At 34.1% G+C, this 14,476-nt stretch overlaps 1 protein-coding gene across 1 annotated transcript in view; it reads right to left on the bottom strand.

Moving 5' to 3' along the window:
• LOC150099679 (arrestin domain-containing protein 3-like) overlaps positions 1-14,476 on the bottom strand; it is a 45,140-nt gene that overhangs the window by 15,800 nt on the left and 14,864 nt on the right. The window contains exon 2 of the mRNA XM_090404083.1: positions 3,910-4,038. Coding sequence (XP_090260209.1) covers positions 3,910-4,038 — 129 coding nt within the window. The remainder of the gene's footprint in view (positions 1-3,909; positions 4,039-14,476) is intronic.

Raw genomic sequence — 14,476 nt, 5'->3', positions numbered from 1 at the left:
GGATGGGAAGACCAAGAAAACAGTTTTGGCAATACATAAACAAACTACTTTTTGAAGATAAGTCTCATGAAACCATCTGACATTTATCATTTGATAATACCCATTTAATAGACTTCATTTCTATGAGTTGTTTCTATGCATATTTCTGTATCTATTTCCCTATTCATACATGAATAAATGATGAGGATGATAAAGAAACTAATTTCAACACTTTAGTAGGATTAAAAATATGTATTAATTTAAATAGCAAATTGTAATGTCTAGGTTGAGAAAGTTACTTCTGTATACGAAACAATTTCTAGAACTACGCAAAGCTGATCATGTAGTATTTCTTTATGTGTTTCTTATTAAAATGTAAATTTGCTTGAGCAAAAAATGAACCTTCATTTAAAAATGGATATTTGAATCCACGATTTTTTCTTTTTTAAAGCAGATTTATATTCATGCAATGGGATTAGATTTAGAAAAATATTTTTATTTTTAAACAGATTTAATGGAAAATAAGAAACCCAATTTGTGGAATTATGCGAAAAGTTTATAAACATGTTTTTTTGTATTCGCATGTTTACATCAGTTAGTTTGCAGACGTCAAGTTGTTAGATCATGACGCCGCTTCACTTTGCCTCGTGAGCATTTGGATTCACTTTTAAGGCACTAAATACACACTGCACCTGCGAAAAACTACTACATGGATAACGAACAATGGAGTTTACCTGTAAATGCTTCTGCCTCTAAATAGTGTTATTATCTGAAATAGTATGGTTTCTGTCAAACTCTGTAAAGAATCCATTTAAGCTCTCAAGAGATCCTCTGAAAGCTTTTTGCGAGGAAGCCGAAATATCATCGATATGCTTCCGACTAAATAATATTCTTATTTTCGCTTACCTTTCCAACAGAAAATAGAATTTATTAAAAAGTATTATTAAAGGAAGTCATGTGAAATTTTTTTACTCACAAACTTAAACTTGCTTTTGTCCTGGAAGTTATCTAAAACCATTTTAATCCAGTCACCATATAAATTATGTATACGGTAACCAATTTGATAATTATCGAGCAATGATTCTTGTCAAACTATAGAAGGAGAAAATAATAGCACGAGATGGCACTAGCTATCATTTTCAGTAAATTTTTTTTTCTAGGATTTTGTAGATATCTAATTTAAATACCAAGCCTTTCTAATCGGGTATCATACAGCAGGTCAGAAGGAAGTCTTAAATTTAATTTTTCTAATACACAAGAAAGCGTTGAAATTTTTAATAAACAGTGGAGGAAGATGTTATGAGAGGGATATTTTCTTATAGATCTCGTATAATTCTAGTTTTCTCATTGGAATGAATACAAAGCAGGAGAGAAGGAATGCGTTCTCGGAGCGCATAGAATTTTGACCATTGTAGCGTATTTTTGCTTTTAAACTGATAATTTTATTTCTTAAGTTCCCTTCATTTTTATTACATTATTATGAATTGTCATTCGGAAGCCAGAATACTTCATGACTTGGCGTTGATCGTGCAACTAAGTCGCCAGCATTTTTTCCAATTTATCTATGATCAATATCCAGTTATACAATAATTTTCGCGAACTTAAAGGCAGGTATGCCTTTAAGTTCGCGAAATGCTGCTTTATTTATTATTCCCCCCCCCCGCTCAGAATTATCTCTGATATTTTATAGATTGCTCTGTCCTAAATTAAGATCACGGCGTATCAAGACGGTCAAAACAACATGGCGGTTGGTTTGCTCTTCTTCATAGTGTTTTACATCCGATTAATTTCGGATGCATTTAGCACCACCACTTAATGAGCGCTTTTATGGCATTGTTATGGGATATAAAAGATTTACATTGTAATACCAGTGAACGTTAAAATAGTAGCAAAATAATCAGCAAATTTCTCAGAATTTCCGATGCACATTTAAACTACAGCATGGCACCCACGATACTGACACAGAATGGTGGGCATTTCTGTTCACCAGCTAAAGTGGCACCCCTGTGATAAGAGCATAAACGTAGTAGGCTTCCCATAAATAGAGTAGGGCCCATTATGACGTTTCGCTTTACGACGATCTACTCGTACGATTTTTCAATGATTAATGCCATTCATACGATGCCGTATTCGCTCATACGACGTTGTTAGTGACCTAACGCTGCCGTGAATCAACCGATGAGCAGTACACCCGGTTTATTTTACGACGTCATTACTCGTGTTCGATGGGAAACAGATGGCGTTGTGTGTTGATGGTAGTAGTGTCGTTGTGTAGTTGGAAGACTAAATACAGAAGGTGAGATTGTGTAATGGAATGGTGTATCCTAATGATGAGTCCTTATGATGCGTCACTGAGTCCTGAGACTCCTTGGAGCTGTAACGTAATGATAATAATAATATGGAGTTTTCTTTTATTCTTCTTTTTCATATATTTTTATCAATATAATAACGAAATTGATAAAATTATTTTTATCCCCCCCGCACCCCATCTCGTGCACCCAAGGCTAGTGCCTCACCCACTTCGTCGTTTTATGGCACTGCTTAATAATATTTTATGTAGCGCATTAAACAGTATAACATCAGTCTCGATTCAAAATAAAAATACAGATGGTCCCCAAATTACGTTCAGAAAAACTGCGTAACTCGAACTTTACGTAAGTCGGATTTAACCCCATCATCATCATCATCATCATCAAATTCCTGCCATGTACCCTCAAGGGGTGTACAGGATATGATAGTACATGACAAAAATTACATCATTACTAACTTCCTATCTACAATTTTCCTCCAAATCAGTCTGTTACTTGTCAAGACTCCAACATTATCAGATCTTATATTTCTATCGTCTAAGGCACTTTGTACCGCATCAATTAATCACCTCCTATCGCATCATTAATCACCTGTTGTTTTAATGGAAGTAGCATTAGCATTAGCATACTTTAAGGGGTTATTTCTGCTGGTTTCATTCACAGAATTCACACACAAAGTGGATTTCAATTTGTAATTATTAATGCAAACTAATATAGAACAGTTTAAATTGAGAAAATATAATTTTTTTAAATGTTTCATTTGGCTTTTCGACTTTCCTTGTGAAAGTATCAAGTGATGAGAGAACAGTACCGTGTTCCTTCTCTTCATAAATCTCTCTCAATAAGATGCATTTCTCTTTGGAGTTTTAAGAACCATGAGGTATTTGAAGTCACGCAGACAATTAAAATATGCAGCACTAAAAATGTAGCACATCCATGTTAAAAGCAAGACTGAGAAAAGCGTGCACATACCCCATGTGAGCTGTTTGCCTTGCGAAAGACCACCGTTAGATGGCGTGAAAATAACGCAGTAAAGTAAAATTTTTAGAAATCAACAGCTTTTATAGTCCTTTCAGGATAATTTGTGCAAGTCCAGAAACGGATTAAGCCGGCTAGGGGTCGCTGGCGGTAAAATTAAACAGACATAATATGTGTTTATGAAATTTTTTGTAATATGTGATTAAATATTTTTATTTCAAAACATTGCATAAGTTGTTCTTTATAATAACATCAGGCATAAAATATATACGAAATATAAAAATTAAAATTACAAGAAAATAATAAAATATTTTAAGGAGAAAAAAAAAAGAAAGAAATATATTTAAGTTGGAGTAAAAAGTTAAATAAATTTTTCCTCGATTTTTGTCTATCGAATTCATCAATTATTTTCGAAGTATCGAAAGCTCTGGGTCCCTGGGGACCTTCAGGTCGGATACCCGCTTGATCCGCCTCTGCGCAAGTCCAACTTTTCTTAAGTCGAGGACTGCCTGTATTTATTTTGAATAGTAATAGTTACGCAAAGATTTATTGCAAAATATTTATTTTAAATAAATAACTAAATATTTATCTTATTGCTTGATAAAATCAACATTAAGCGGAGTTCTGTGGTTTTTCTACTTACCTCCCTGTTCGTTTGATTTCCCCAGCATAACTAACTTGAAATCAATGTAGCTCTCTTTGTCATTATGGCCGGTGCCATGTTTATCGGATAAACGAACTACACCTTCTCCGACTATATGGAAACACAGACCTGTAATATGACAAAAGTATGGGCTGTTAGTATAGAGTCTTGCAAGAACTAAATTAAAAAGAAGACAGGCTTACATAGAAAAGGAAATAATTGCTTAAATAATTGGTACGTAATTTAACTACCAACCATAGTTAGTAAGCTTAAATAAAAAAAAAAATTAATATCTTTATAAATTTCTGGAACACTAAATTTTTTTTAAAAAAATAACCTTTACTTTTTGTGGTAACCATTGTTTTTCTACCAAGGTCACACAACTTGCATATTCTTCTTTCCTTCCAAGAACTTTGTAAACAGCCCCTTTGTTGGCTGTTAAATCGATTTTTGCATAAACTTTAAAGGGAAAAAACGCAATCTAAACAGAGATTGCGTTTTCTTTAATTAATGTCAACCTCTTTGTTAAATCACAATAGTAACGAGTTTTTTCTGAATAAATGACTTTTATTAGTTTTCTGTGTCCTTCTTTAAAATCAATTCTATACTTTTCACAGTTTTATTTCAGCACAACACTTGCGTTTCGATGCTCATGAGAAATATTTCGAGAAAAGAAATGCAAGTATTATAATATTTACTGCAATATGCAGTAATATTATAATGGTGGTTATAGAAGTCAGAATATCGTTTTAAATGATTCAGATGGTAGTTTCAATTGGTGATGGTTTTAAAGAAGTCAAACGATGAGTTTAAATGATGAATATATTAAATGATGGTTTAAATGTTGAGTTGATAGTTTCAATCATTATTAAGGCCACTTAGATTCGATGCATATCTGGAGCTTAAAAATAATTAAATCAATTCATCCTAAACTACTTCACTCAGGAGAAAGAGATGTTTATATAATATTCAACAGAGCATGCCGAAATAAATGAATAAATAAATCTTACAACGTCAGATCTCACATTTTATTTTTCTTTTGTTTTATTGTCAATAATTATTACTCTACTTGATATTGTTAACTGGATTTAATAATCCATTGAGATAACAAAACTTCCAGATTTGCAAATAGAAAATAATATCCTTTTACACTGGAGTATCGTCAGAGAGTGCTTCTACGAATTTTAAAAGGAATTATATACAAATAATTTCATCCCCTCCTTCCTTGCTGTTTGCTTCTTATTTGTAGAGCATCCGTTTTTATTTGAATTAATGATACGACGGATTTCGTGGGCGATACCACGAACACATTTGCTAATTGCTGCGAACCGATTCGTTATTGACAGCATTCTCATGTTGGACATCGGAACAAGGAATTTCTTTACCTTCTCCAAGGCATGCAAACTCTTTAAACATCCACATTTTAGCAACCCACAACATCTTATCGTTCCGCAAGAGATACTTTTCTTTTCCCTATACAGAAACACTATCTTCTGAACATCTGGAACCGCATTAATAGCCAGTGAGTGTCGCCACATTATGAAGAACATATTAATTTAGCGTTCATATGAATATTCAGTGTTTTAACACTAAACAAATTAAACTAAAAATGTGCTGGAAAAGTCGTTAAAACAGTATCATTCAGCAGCATTTACTATGGAGGAAAGAGCTGGAATAATATTTGTCCTCTTCAGTCTGATGTGATCCTGCTGGTCAGCTTCTTTGTTGTCCAAAGTATAACATAAAGAACAGGTTGTTAAGAAAGACTTCTTTCTTTCTTAGCAACCAAATCCTTGTACAAACAATAAATTTGTTGCTAAGAAAAGAAGTCTTGGGAGGTTTTCATAACAGGAGTGAAAAGATTGTAAGCTCATATCTAAAGTTCGGGAATGTATGTACAGGATTAGTAGGGTGAAGTACCATTTTCTTCAGTTACGGATTAAAGTCAGACATATGCAATGCTCTTGGCTAAAGGTTTCTTTATATTGTAAATAGATTTTCTCTTCCTGTCAAGGACAGGAGGCCCACTTCAGAATAACCATGTACATAACATTCACAGTTAATCAAAATATTCGGGAAATGTGGTAGTGATTTTTATTTTGACTTGTCTCTGAACTTAATCTTCAAATTTCTGATGCTTGCACTTAATGGGGGAAAAAATAGCTAATGCGGTCATCAGAGGTGTGAAGACTGAAGATTAGATGTAAAAGACACTATAAACGTATCTGAGACAATGGGATGACTTTAAGGTAGCTTTGTTTTTGGGATTCCAAAAATGAATTTACACTAGGACAAGATAACAGCTTTTTCTTCTGTTTGCTAGTGAGGTTTTTTTTTTTTTAACTTGCCGTATAAAATATTTGAATACATAACATGTTCACACAGATTAGAATCTCTAGTCAAAATTTTTCTTTCATTTGTGAGATGGCTGTCAGGTAGAAAGAAAGGCTTTGCGAAAATTGACATTAAAACTGATCATTTAGTCTCTTTCTGTCCCAGGGAACTAAATCGTACACATTATTTTCAAAACCTGCCAAATTTTTAATAAATATGTTTTAACAATTATCAAACAAGAGAATAAAGAGTCAGGCAAAGCAATAAAATATACCATAATTTAAATAAGAATGATTGCCTTCCCGTCTCCAAGTCTTAGAAAAATCCTAAGGGAATACCGGCCCAAGCTAACATAAAAATAAAAAAAAAAAATAAATAAATAAAACGACACTAGCTATAGCCTAAATTGGGCAGGTCAGTCAGTTCTAGTTTGCACTGCAAACTTGTGTTGCATTTTAAATTGATGTTATGTGAATACGCGATTCTTTGATTAAACTGTTCAGATATGAAACTATCTGAACTTGAAGTTTGTGGTGGATTAGCTTATATTAATTTTACACGTGTTTCGAGTGTGTGTGTGTGTGTGTGTGTGTGTGTGTGTGTGTGTGTGTGTGTGTGTGTGTGTGTGTGTGTGTGTGTGTGTGTGTGTGTGTGTGTGAGAGAGAGAGAGAGAGAGAGAGAGATCGGAATTATTAAAAAAAAAAAAGCAACATTTCATGGGACTAATCCTCCACTTGAACAGTCGAACTCCGAAACATTCTAATACTGATACTTTAAATAAGAAAATATGAAGAAACCTGATTTTATTAAAGGTTGTCCTGACCATGGGCGTCCGCAGAGGGGAACAAACGGGGCACTTCCCCCTCCCCGGGATCTACTTGTGAAAAAACAAAAAAACACCAAACAATTAAATAATTAAATAAAAATTTATTGATGTAATTATTTGTCTCCGAGGAAGACTCCTTGCCTCCCTGGAAAATATTCTGCGGACGCCCATGGCATCTAATCTTTGTTATTTTGTGATGTAATTTCCCTTCTATCTTTCAAAGTTATAGAGATAGTCGAAAAACTTTGAAAAAAAAAAACTCGATTCGAAATTGCAAAAATACAGTTATTATTACTAACATAAAACTAATTAAAAAAGAAATAAAAAGCGATTCTTTTTGTTATTTGCTGTTTTGATTTTGCTGTTTGTCAACAAAGAAATTTACATAAAGTATAGTAAATTTTACTATACTTTGGTGTCAGTTGAAAACTTGTGACATTGAAGCAGTATACAAAAGGTTGCTTCCAAGATTCATATTCTGAGTAGGGATTTTTTTGCTTTCACAAATTTCTCATTTTTTTCACATCACTCTTCTACAACGTGATTGCATGATCTTCACACAGCTTAATTTCATAACGAGAGTTCCAATTTTTTTTAAAATTAGACTTAAATGTAATTGACATTAAATTATATTTAAAATGAAAAACAATTATTAATAAAAAATTATATTTTCAATGAAAAATAATTACAGACATAATTTAAAATAGACTTAATAATTTAAAAAAAAATTTATTTATAGAATTCAGTCTTCGTTCTATGGTTAACACAACTGACTTTGATGGCTGTTCCATCTCTGCTGATTAAACTATTCATCCATCATCACTTTGCCTTACGGAACCGGTTCACGGTTTTCGCTTTAAATTAACCACTTACATTCAGCATTACAAGTGGACTTAATTATTTTTTTCCTCTGTCTTTCTTTTTTTAATCTAACAAACAGTCCATTCGTTGATAATGAATGTTCGAGGGACAACAGAGCGGTTGATGATTTGGTCTTCAAATTCTTTTGTGATGAGAATTCGTTAATGTTTTGACATTATGTTCTGAATAGTCTGCAAACATACTACACTACTTAATTCACTGTAAATAAAAGAAAAAGGAAGAAAGATAAAGAAGAGCGAAATGAATAGCAAAGAAAAGTGAGAACCAAAGCGAGACTCTTACGATGAAGCATTGAAGAAGATAGCTTGTTGGACTCTTTGGATTGCAAACGAACAAAAAAATTAAAAAAAATAATAAAAAGGAATCTTAAGTATTGTATGTGTGTATGTGTGTGTGTGTGTGTGTGTGTGTGTGAGAGAGAGAGAGAGAGAGAGAGAGAGAGAGCGACCATTAGTCATTTTTTTTAAAAAATCGACATTGAAAATTAATTACGATTTTGATATGCAGTATTTCACCAGCTACAAATATCTGCTGTTAATTAATTGCCTGGATCGTGCCGAAATTAACGTGCCCCCACATTTTTGTAATAGCAACAACAAAATGATAAAAGAAAAGTGGTAACACTAACTTCTTTTACACGTATACGCCATGAGTATTATTTTCTCATCAGAGGATTCGATAAAACAACCGATGATGTAATTTTTTGTAAGGCAACAGAAGAAGTTTACACAGAACGAAGTTTTTTTACTTTTTATGAAATATGCGCTCGTAACTGAACTCAGCCATTTGGTGGACGTGCGCCAATGTTGAAGACTAACAAGCGTCACTTGCTGCCGACTTTAAACACTACCAGTTGGACGCATTGTTCTTTGATATATACAAAAATAAATAATGAAAACGTTTCTGTTCTCCTGATTTCTATCTTGCTTCTCGATCCAGAAAAGACTTTTTTTTTTTTTGTACCTTATATACTGATCTATAACTGACGCACAATTATTTCAATATTATTTTTCGGTCTAATTTTATTCCAGAAGCAACAAGAAGGGATAAAAATTTTGAAGTCAGTAGAATTGGCTTCCATGTTATTCGTGGGGAAAGGAACCTTGGCGAATGAGTGAAGTATCCCGATTGCATCGTAGTCCTCTTTGTATCCATTAAAAATGAATGCACGTGCAAATGGTGCTTTGCCTTTCCATGTATTAAGTAGCGGACAATTTATGTAGTTTACTACTAGGGTTCGCTTGCATAACACGCAAGCTGCTGGTGAGGAGACTAGTGTTATTGAAAAAATGAGCGGCAAAATTCGAAAAACTATTGAAATTGCAGTACTTAACCGCTCAAGCATGTAATACTGCCGGAAGGTTTTTAAAGGCTTAAAAACGCCATTCATATATATTAAAACCCGAAAAAAGGATTTAAAATTTCTTCTCCATTCACTTTTACTCCCAATGTAGTTCTTGTTGTAGCAATGACTAATGACATGACGGAGTTAACTACGACGAGGTGGAGAAATTCTCTGAATGGTCTCCTTTCCACTTCTTCTCTTCTAAATAAAATCATTTATGCATTAGGATATCGTTTTAAGAATTCGAGGCGTTATATAATGTGCTTTTTAACACTATTTACAAGATATTCTGTAGGTTAAATTAGGCTCTGATTGTAAGAGGAGCTTCGTTCATCTACTGCTAATTACTGTCTTATTGTGACAAACAGTATCAACTTTGCGAATGGATTTTTGGATGTACTCGTTCGTAAATCGATTACTCTTAGTAATCACCTTTAGGGCCAAATTGATATGCTCAACACGAGATCATAGCTTTACTTCTTACTCTCCTTTATTTTCTCGCATTCTTTGCATAATAAATCAAATAAACTAAAACCATAAGTTTTAGTTTATTTGGTTTTTGTTAGATTCCAACCCGAAACCCATTTCCGGAACAAGATAATATTAATATTTTATATTTATCTTAAATTAATTAAAATATTCTTGTTTTTTCGAAAATATCCATCCTAAATTACATATTCCCCTTCCCCAAATCTTATTTTTTTAGTTATATTCGTACGCACAACACACACACACAAAGATTTTGATTTAAATTCTTAGATTAAAAACATGAGATCACGCGAAAAGCAGACTGAAACTGCAAAACTACTAAAAATTCACAATGATAAAATGTTGAAAATTGGTAAGTTTTTTTAAATAAAAAAATGTAACATTTCTTATCGAATTTTGGATTTAAAAACTGCCTAAATAAAGATCGAAAATCTAATCCATTATAAGGTCAGGGGACACAGGATTTAAAAATAATCCAGCAAAATGTACTTCATAAAATTTAACTGCAATAAATAAACTTGGAAGAGACCATCCCCCCCCCCCCCCCAAAAAATCCAGGAATCTTGTGAAGCTTCCTTGATTTGATATTTTCCTTTATGCAATAACTAAGCTTGACTTGTTAGATTATTCATGAAAAGACACGAAGCAACAATTTGAGAGGAACTTCCGCATGCGAGATCATGAAGTGAAGTTAGGTTATATTTGAATTAGCGCGTAGGCAACTACAGCTGCGTGGGGAAGTCGGTGTTATATCCGTGAACTGGATGTCTTCTCAACATCTGGTGAAAGGGACACTTGATGCCTTAGGCAAATTACCCATCTCGTGTTCTTTTCAGTAAGGTTGAAAACAAACTTGAATAAACACTTATATGCTATTTTAGTTAAATATTCACAAAGGAGTCTGCTTGTTTGTCAACAAGCAACTATTGCAGTGCGTCTGCTTAAAAAGATAAGGGATGCGAGCACCGACTGCCGGCTCCTGTGATAATGAATAAATTTGTTTAATATTTAGAAAAATATCGAATACATAGACGCCTGGAGGAGAATATTCAGTTTATAATATATATATATATATATATATATATATATATATATATATATATATATATATATATATATATATATATATATATATATATATATATATATATATATATACAGGGTGTTCGGGATAAATTTGACAGTTTCGTAAGGAAAAAGAAAATCTTCTTTGTATCTATTAAATTTAATGAATTGACAAAAAAACATTACAGGCAGAGTTAATTACAATACTATCAACAAGATTTACTCAAAATAACCACCATTAGCATCGATCACAGCTTCAATTCTGCTTCGGAACCTCGAACAAGCTGATGCTACAGTCTCCCTGGGAAGGGCCGCAAAAACTGTTTTAATTTTGTCCATTAACTGGGCTTTTGTATTACTGGAAGTGCGATTGGTGTCTTTTTCAACTGCGCCCCATACAAAATAATCCATGGGGTTAAGGTCTGGGGAGTTTGGAGGCCAAACATTTGGACTGGTGAAGTCGTAGAAATTTTCAGACAACCATTTTTGACTTTTCCCAGAGGTGTGGCAAGGGGCCGAATCCTGCTGCCATACATACGGCCTACCATTGGCTACCCTTGTTATCCAGGGCTTGACTACAGTTAGCAACTCCACGAACAAAGCCCGAATTCCAATGCCAGGGTTCTTCAACACCTGTTCCTGCAGATTTGCGAGGAATTCTGCTGTACGAACGCAATCAGATCGTCTGCTAGGGATCTTTCTTCTTGCTACATCCTCGTAGTCACCATTGCAAGTCTCTAGTTCATGCCTGATTGTTTTTACTGTATTCAGGGAGCATTGGGCAGCAGTCGTAATATCCTTATTTTGATGGCGGGCACGAATCATCATGATACAAGTTATTCTCTTCCATGATTCAGGTGGGTTCCAGCTATCCATCCTTTCTGACATCTTGTGTATGAATGAAGAAGGGTCCAAACTTTTAAATGAAGAGAAGTGTGTGTTAATACATGTAACTTACGGAAAAATATAATTAATTATAAATATGTCAAATTTATCCCGAACACCCTGTATATATTCTTAATTATCTGTAGGATTAAGTTATTAAAATTATTGAACACACACACACACACACACACACACACACATATAGAGAGAAATTAGTCAAGAAAAGAATACAGGATTGGATAGATGAAAATGGGATATTGTATGGGGGACAACATGGTTTTGTGAAGGGTAGATTATGCGTCAGTAACTTGCTCACGTTTTATAACACAGTGACGGCTGAACTGGATAGTGGTAATGGGTTTACAGTGATACTACTGGACCTTGCCAAGGCTTTTGATAGGATACCACATAGAACCCTAATCAGTAAACTAGAGCAGATGGGGATAGATATAGGGTTAGTGAGATGGATAGGAGGGTGGTTGAAGGAGAGATACCAGAGAGTGGTTTATTCAGGAGTGGAGTCTAAAAGACGGCTTGTGACTAGTGGAGTGCCACAGGGCTCTGTTCTTGGACCACTGCTTTTCAATTTGTTCATCAATGATATAGGAAAGGATTTGAGAGGAAGTGTTCACTTGTTTGCTGATGATGTAAAGGTGAGTAGAGCAATTATGAGTGCACAGGATGTCAAAATTTTACAGGATGATTTGGATAGTTTGGAGGACTGGGCTAGGAAAAATGGATGTGAAATTAATGTGGCAAAGTGTAAGGTTATGCACTTTGGGGTGAAATGAATAGCAGCAGTATATCGCATTGGCGGAACCGTACTCCAGAAGATTGATGAGGCCATGGATTTGGGAGTGTTGGTGGATAGGGAATTGAAGTTTAGCGGGCACATTGCAAAAGTGACTAAAACAGCTCACCAAATCACTTGGCTTCTGAAAAATTCTTTAACATGCAGAGACAAACAAGTTGTTGTTCCTCTGTATCGAGCCTTGATAAGACCCCATCTGGACTTCTGTGCCCAGTTATGGGCACCAGGATTTCTTCGTGATGGGGAGGAAGTGGAGAGGATCCAGAGACGAGTGACCAAGATGATAGCAGGTCTGTGAAATGAACCTTATGAGAATAGGTTGAAGATTTGTGGGTTGCAGAAATCGGTCAATAGGCGAAGGAGGGGTGATATGATTGAGACATTCAAATTACTGAAGGGTTTCTATAAGATTGATCCAGAAGATATTTTTGAAAATATGACTGGTGGTGGGAGGACTAGGGGCCATGAATGGAAGCTGGGCAAGAGCGTGGTTGACAAGGGTGTTAGAGCTAGGTTTTTTACTTGGAGAGTAGTGAATGAGTAGAATAATGGAATAGTGGAAATAGATTCAAATGCAATATATCTATTCCTTACATAAGTACTGTTTCACATAAATTAGCAAAAGTTCTAAGAAAATACAATATCAGAACCTTGTTCACTCCACTTCCAAAGATCCGTTCCTTAATTAGCCACCCAAAACCTTGTCATCATCAACTCAAATATCAAATTTGAGTATATAAAATATTATGTGATTGCGATATTCTTTATTTTGGGCACACAGACAAATCTGTCGAAATGCGTATGGAAGAACACATGAGAGACATTACTTACAAGAGACAGCGAGCGAGTGCATTATCAAGTCATATCCTTTTCTCGGCTAATCCTAATGATGATAACCAAAGTCACAAAGTCTGCTGGGAAAAATATACTAACATCTTCCGTTGCAGTGACGAAGTAGAGAGAAAAATTGTGGAATCTAGAGAAATCATCTTCAATCCTGTTGATCTAAATAACAACTTAAGCTACAACCTCCCAGATAGTCATTCAGCTGTAATCATGTACTGGCGTTCACGTGATGCAGTAAGCACGCACTCTCCCAACAATGCAACAAACGAAAGAACAGTTTCAAATACAATTACAACGTTTTCATGCTAATTATGTATAAAGACTGTCTATATTGTTCATAGTCTTTTAACCCTCAATGTTTTAACCCTTAGTGTTTTTTCTTCTTTTATAATGTCACCTGAAGAAGGCTGTTAGAGGCCGAAACTAGTTGTGTATTTATATTAAAACATTTTTACTTAAATCTCGGTTCTAGTCATTTAATTCTTCATAAAACTATATATATATATATATATATATATATATATATATATATATATGTTCAATAAGGAGTAAAAAAAACCAAGTTTATAAAATTACTTGGTATCCTTAATATATATTATCCCCGAGGTAAAAAATTTTCTTAAAAAAAGAATCTCTGGAGGAGATGTAGATGTAATTCATTTTTAAAAATGAATAATAGATGTAATTTATTTAAAAAAATGAATTACATCTATAATTTAAATGTAATTCATTTAAAAAAATGAATTACATTCTATATCTCCTCCAGAGATTCGTATTAAAAATAAAAACACCTTGCAGCAACTTCTATAGGTAAAGTTGATAAGGCTCTGTATTACTAAAACCTTGGTATTTAGGGTCTAGCTACTCACTGAGGAGACCTCAAAAAAGGTCGAAACCTGTCTGGATAGTGACCCCACCCATAATGCATTGCAATATACATCTTTTAGTGAGATGTGCTTTACATTATGGGAAAATACTAAGAATAGTGATCAGAGCTTTACCCACCTTTACAATGAGTTGCCCTGGTGTTGTACCATCTTCAGACTTGAACTATGTTTCAGGCGCAAACTTAATTGTTTTATAT

The sequence above is a fragment of the Typopeltis vanoorti genome, chromosome 14, assembly GCF_054136105.1.
Source record: "Typopeltis vanoorti isolate ZY-2024b chromosome 14, IOZ_Tvanoo_1.0, whole genome shotgun sequence".
In the NCBI taxonomy this organism is placed as follows: domain Eukaryota; kingdom Metazoa; phylum Arthropoda; class Arachnida; order Uropygi; family Thelyphonidae; genus Typopeltis; species Typopeltis vanoorti.
The sequence above is the reverse complement of the archived record's forward strand: the minus strand, read 5'-3'. Positions and strand labels throughout refer to the sequence as shown.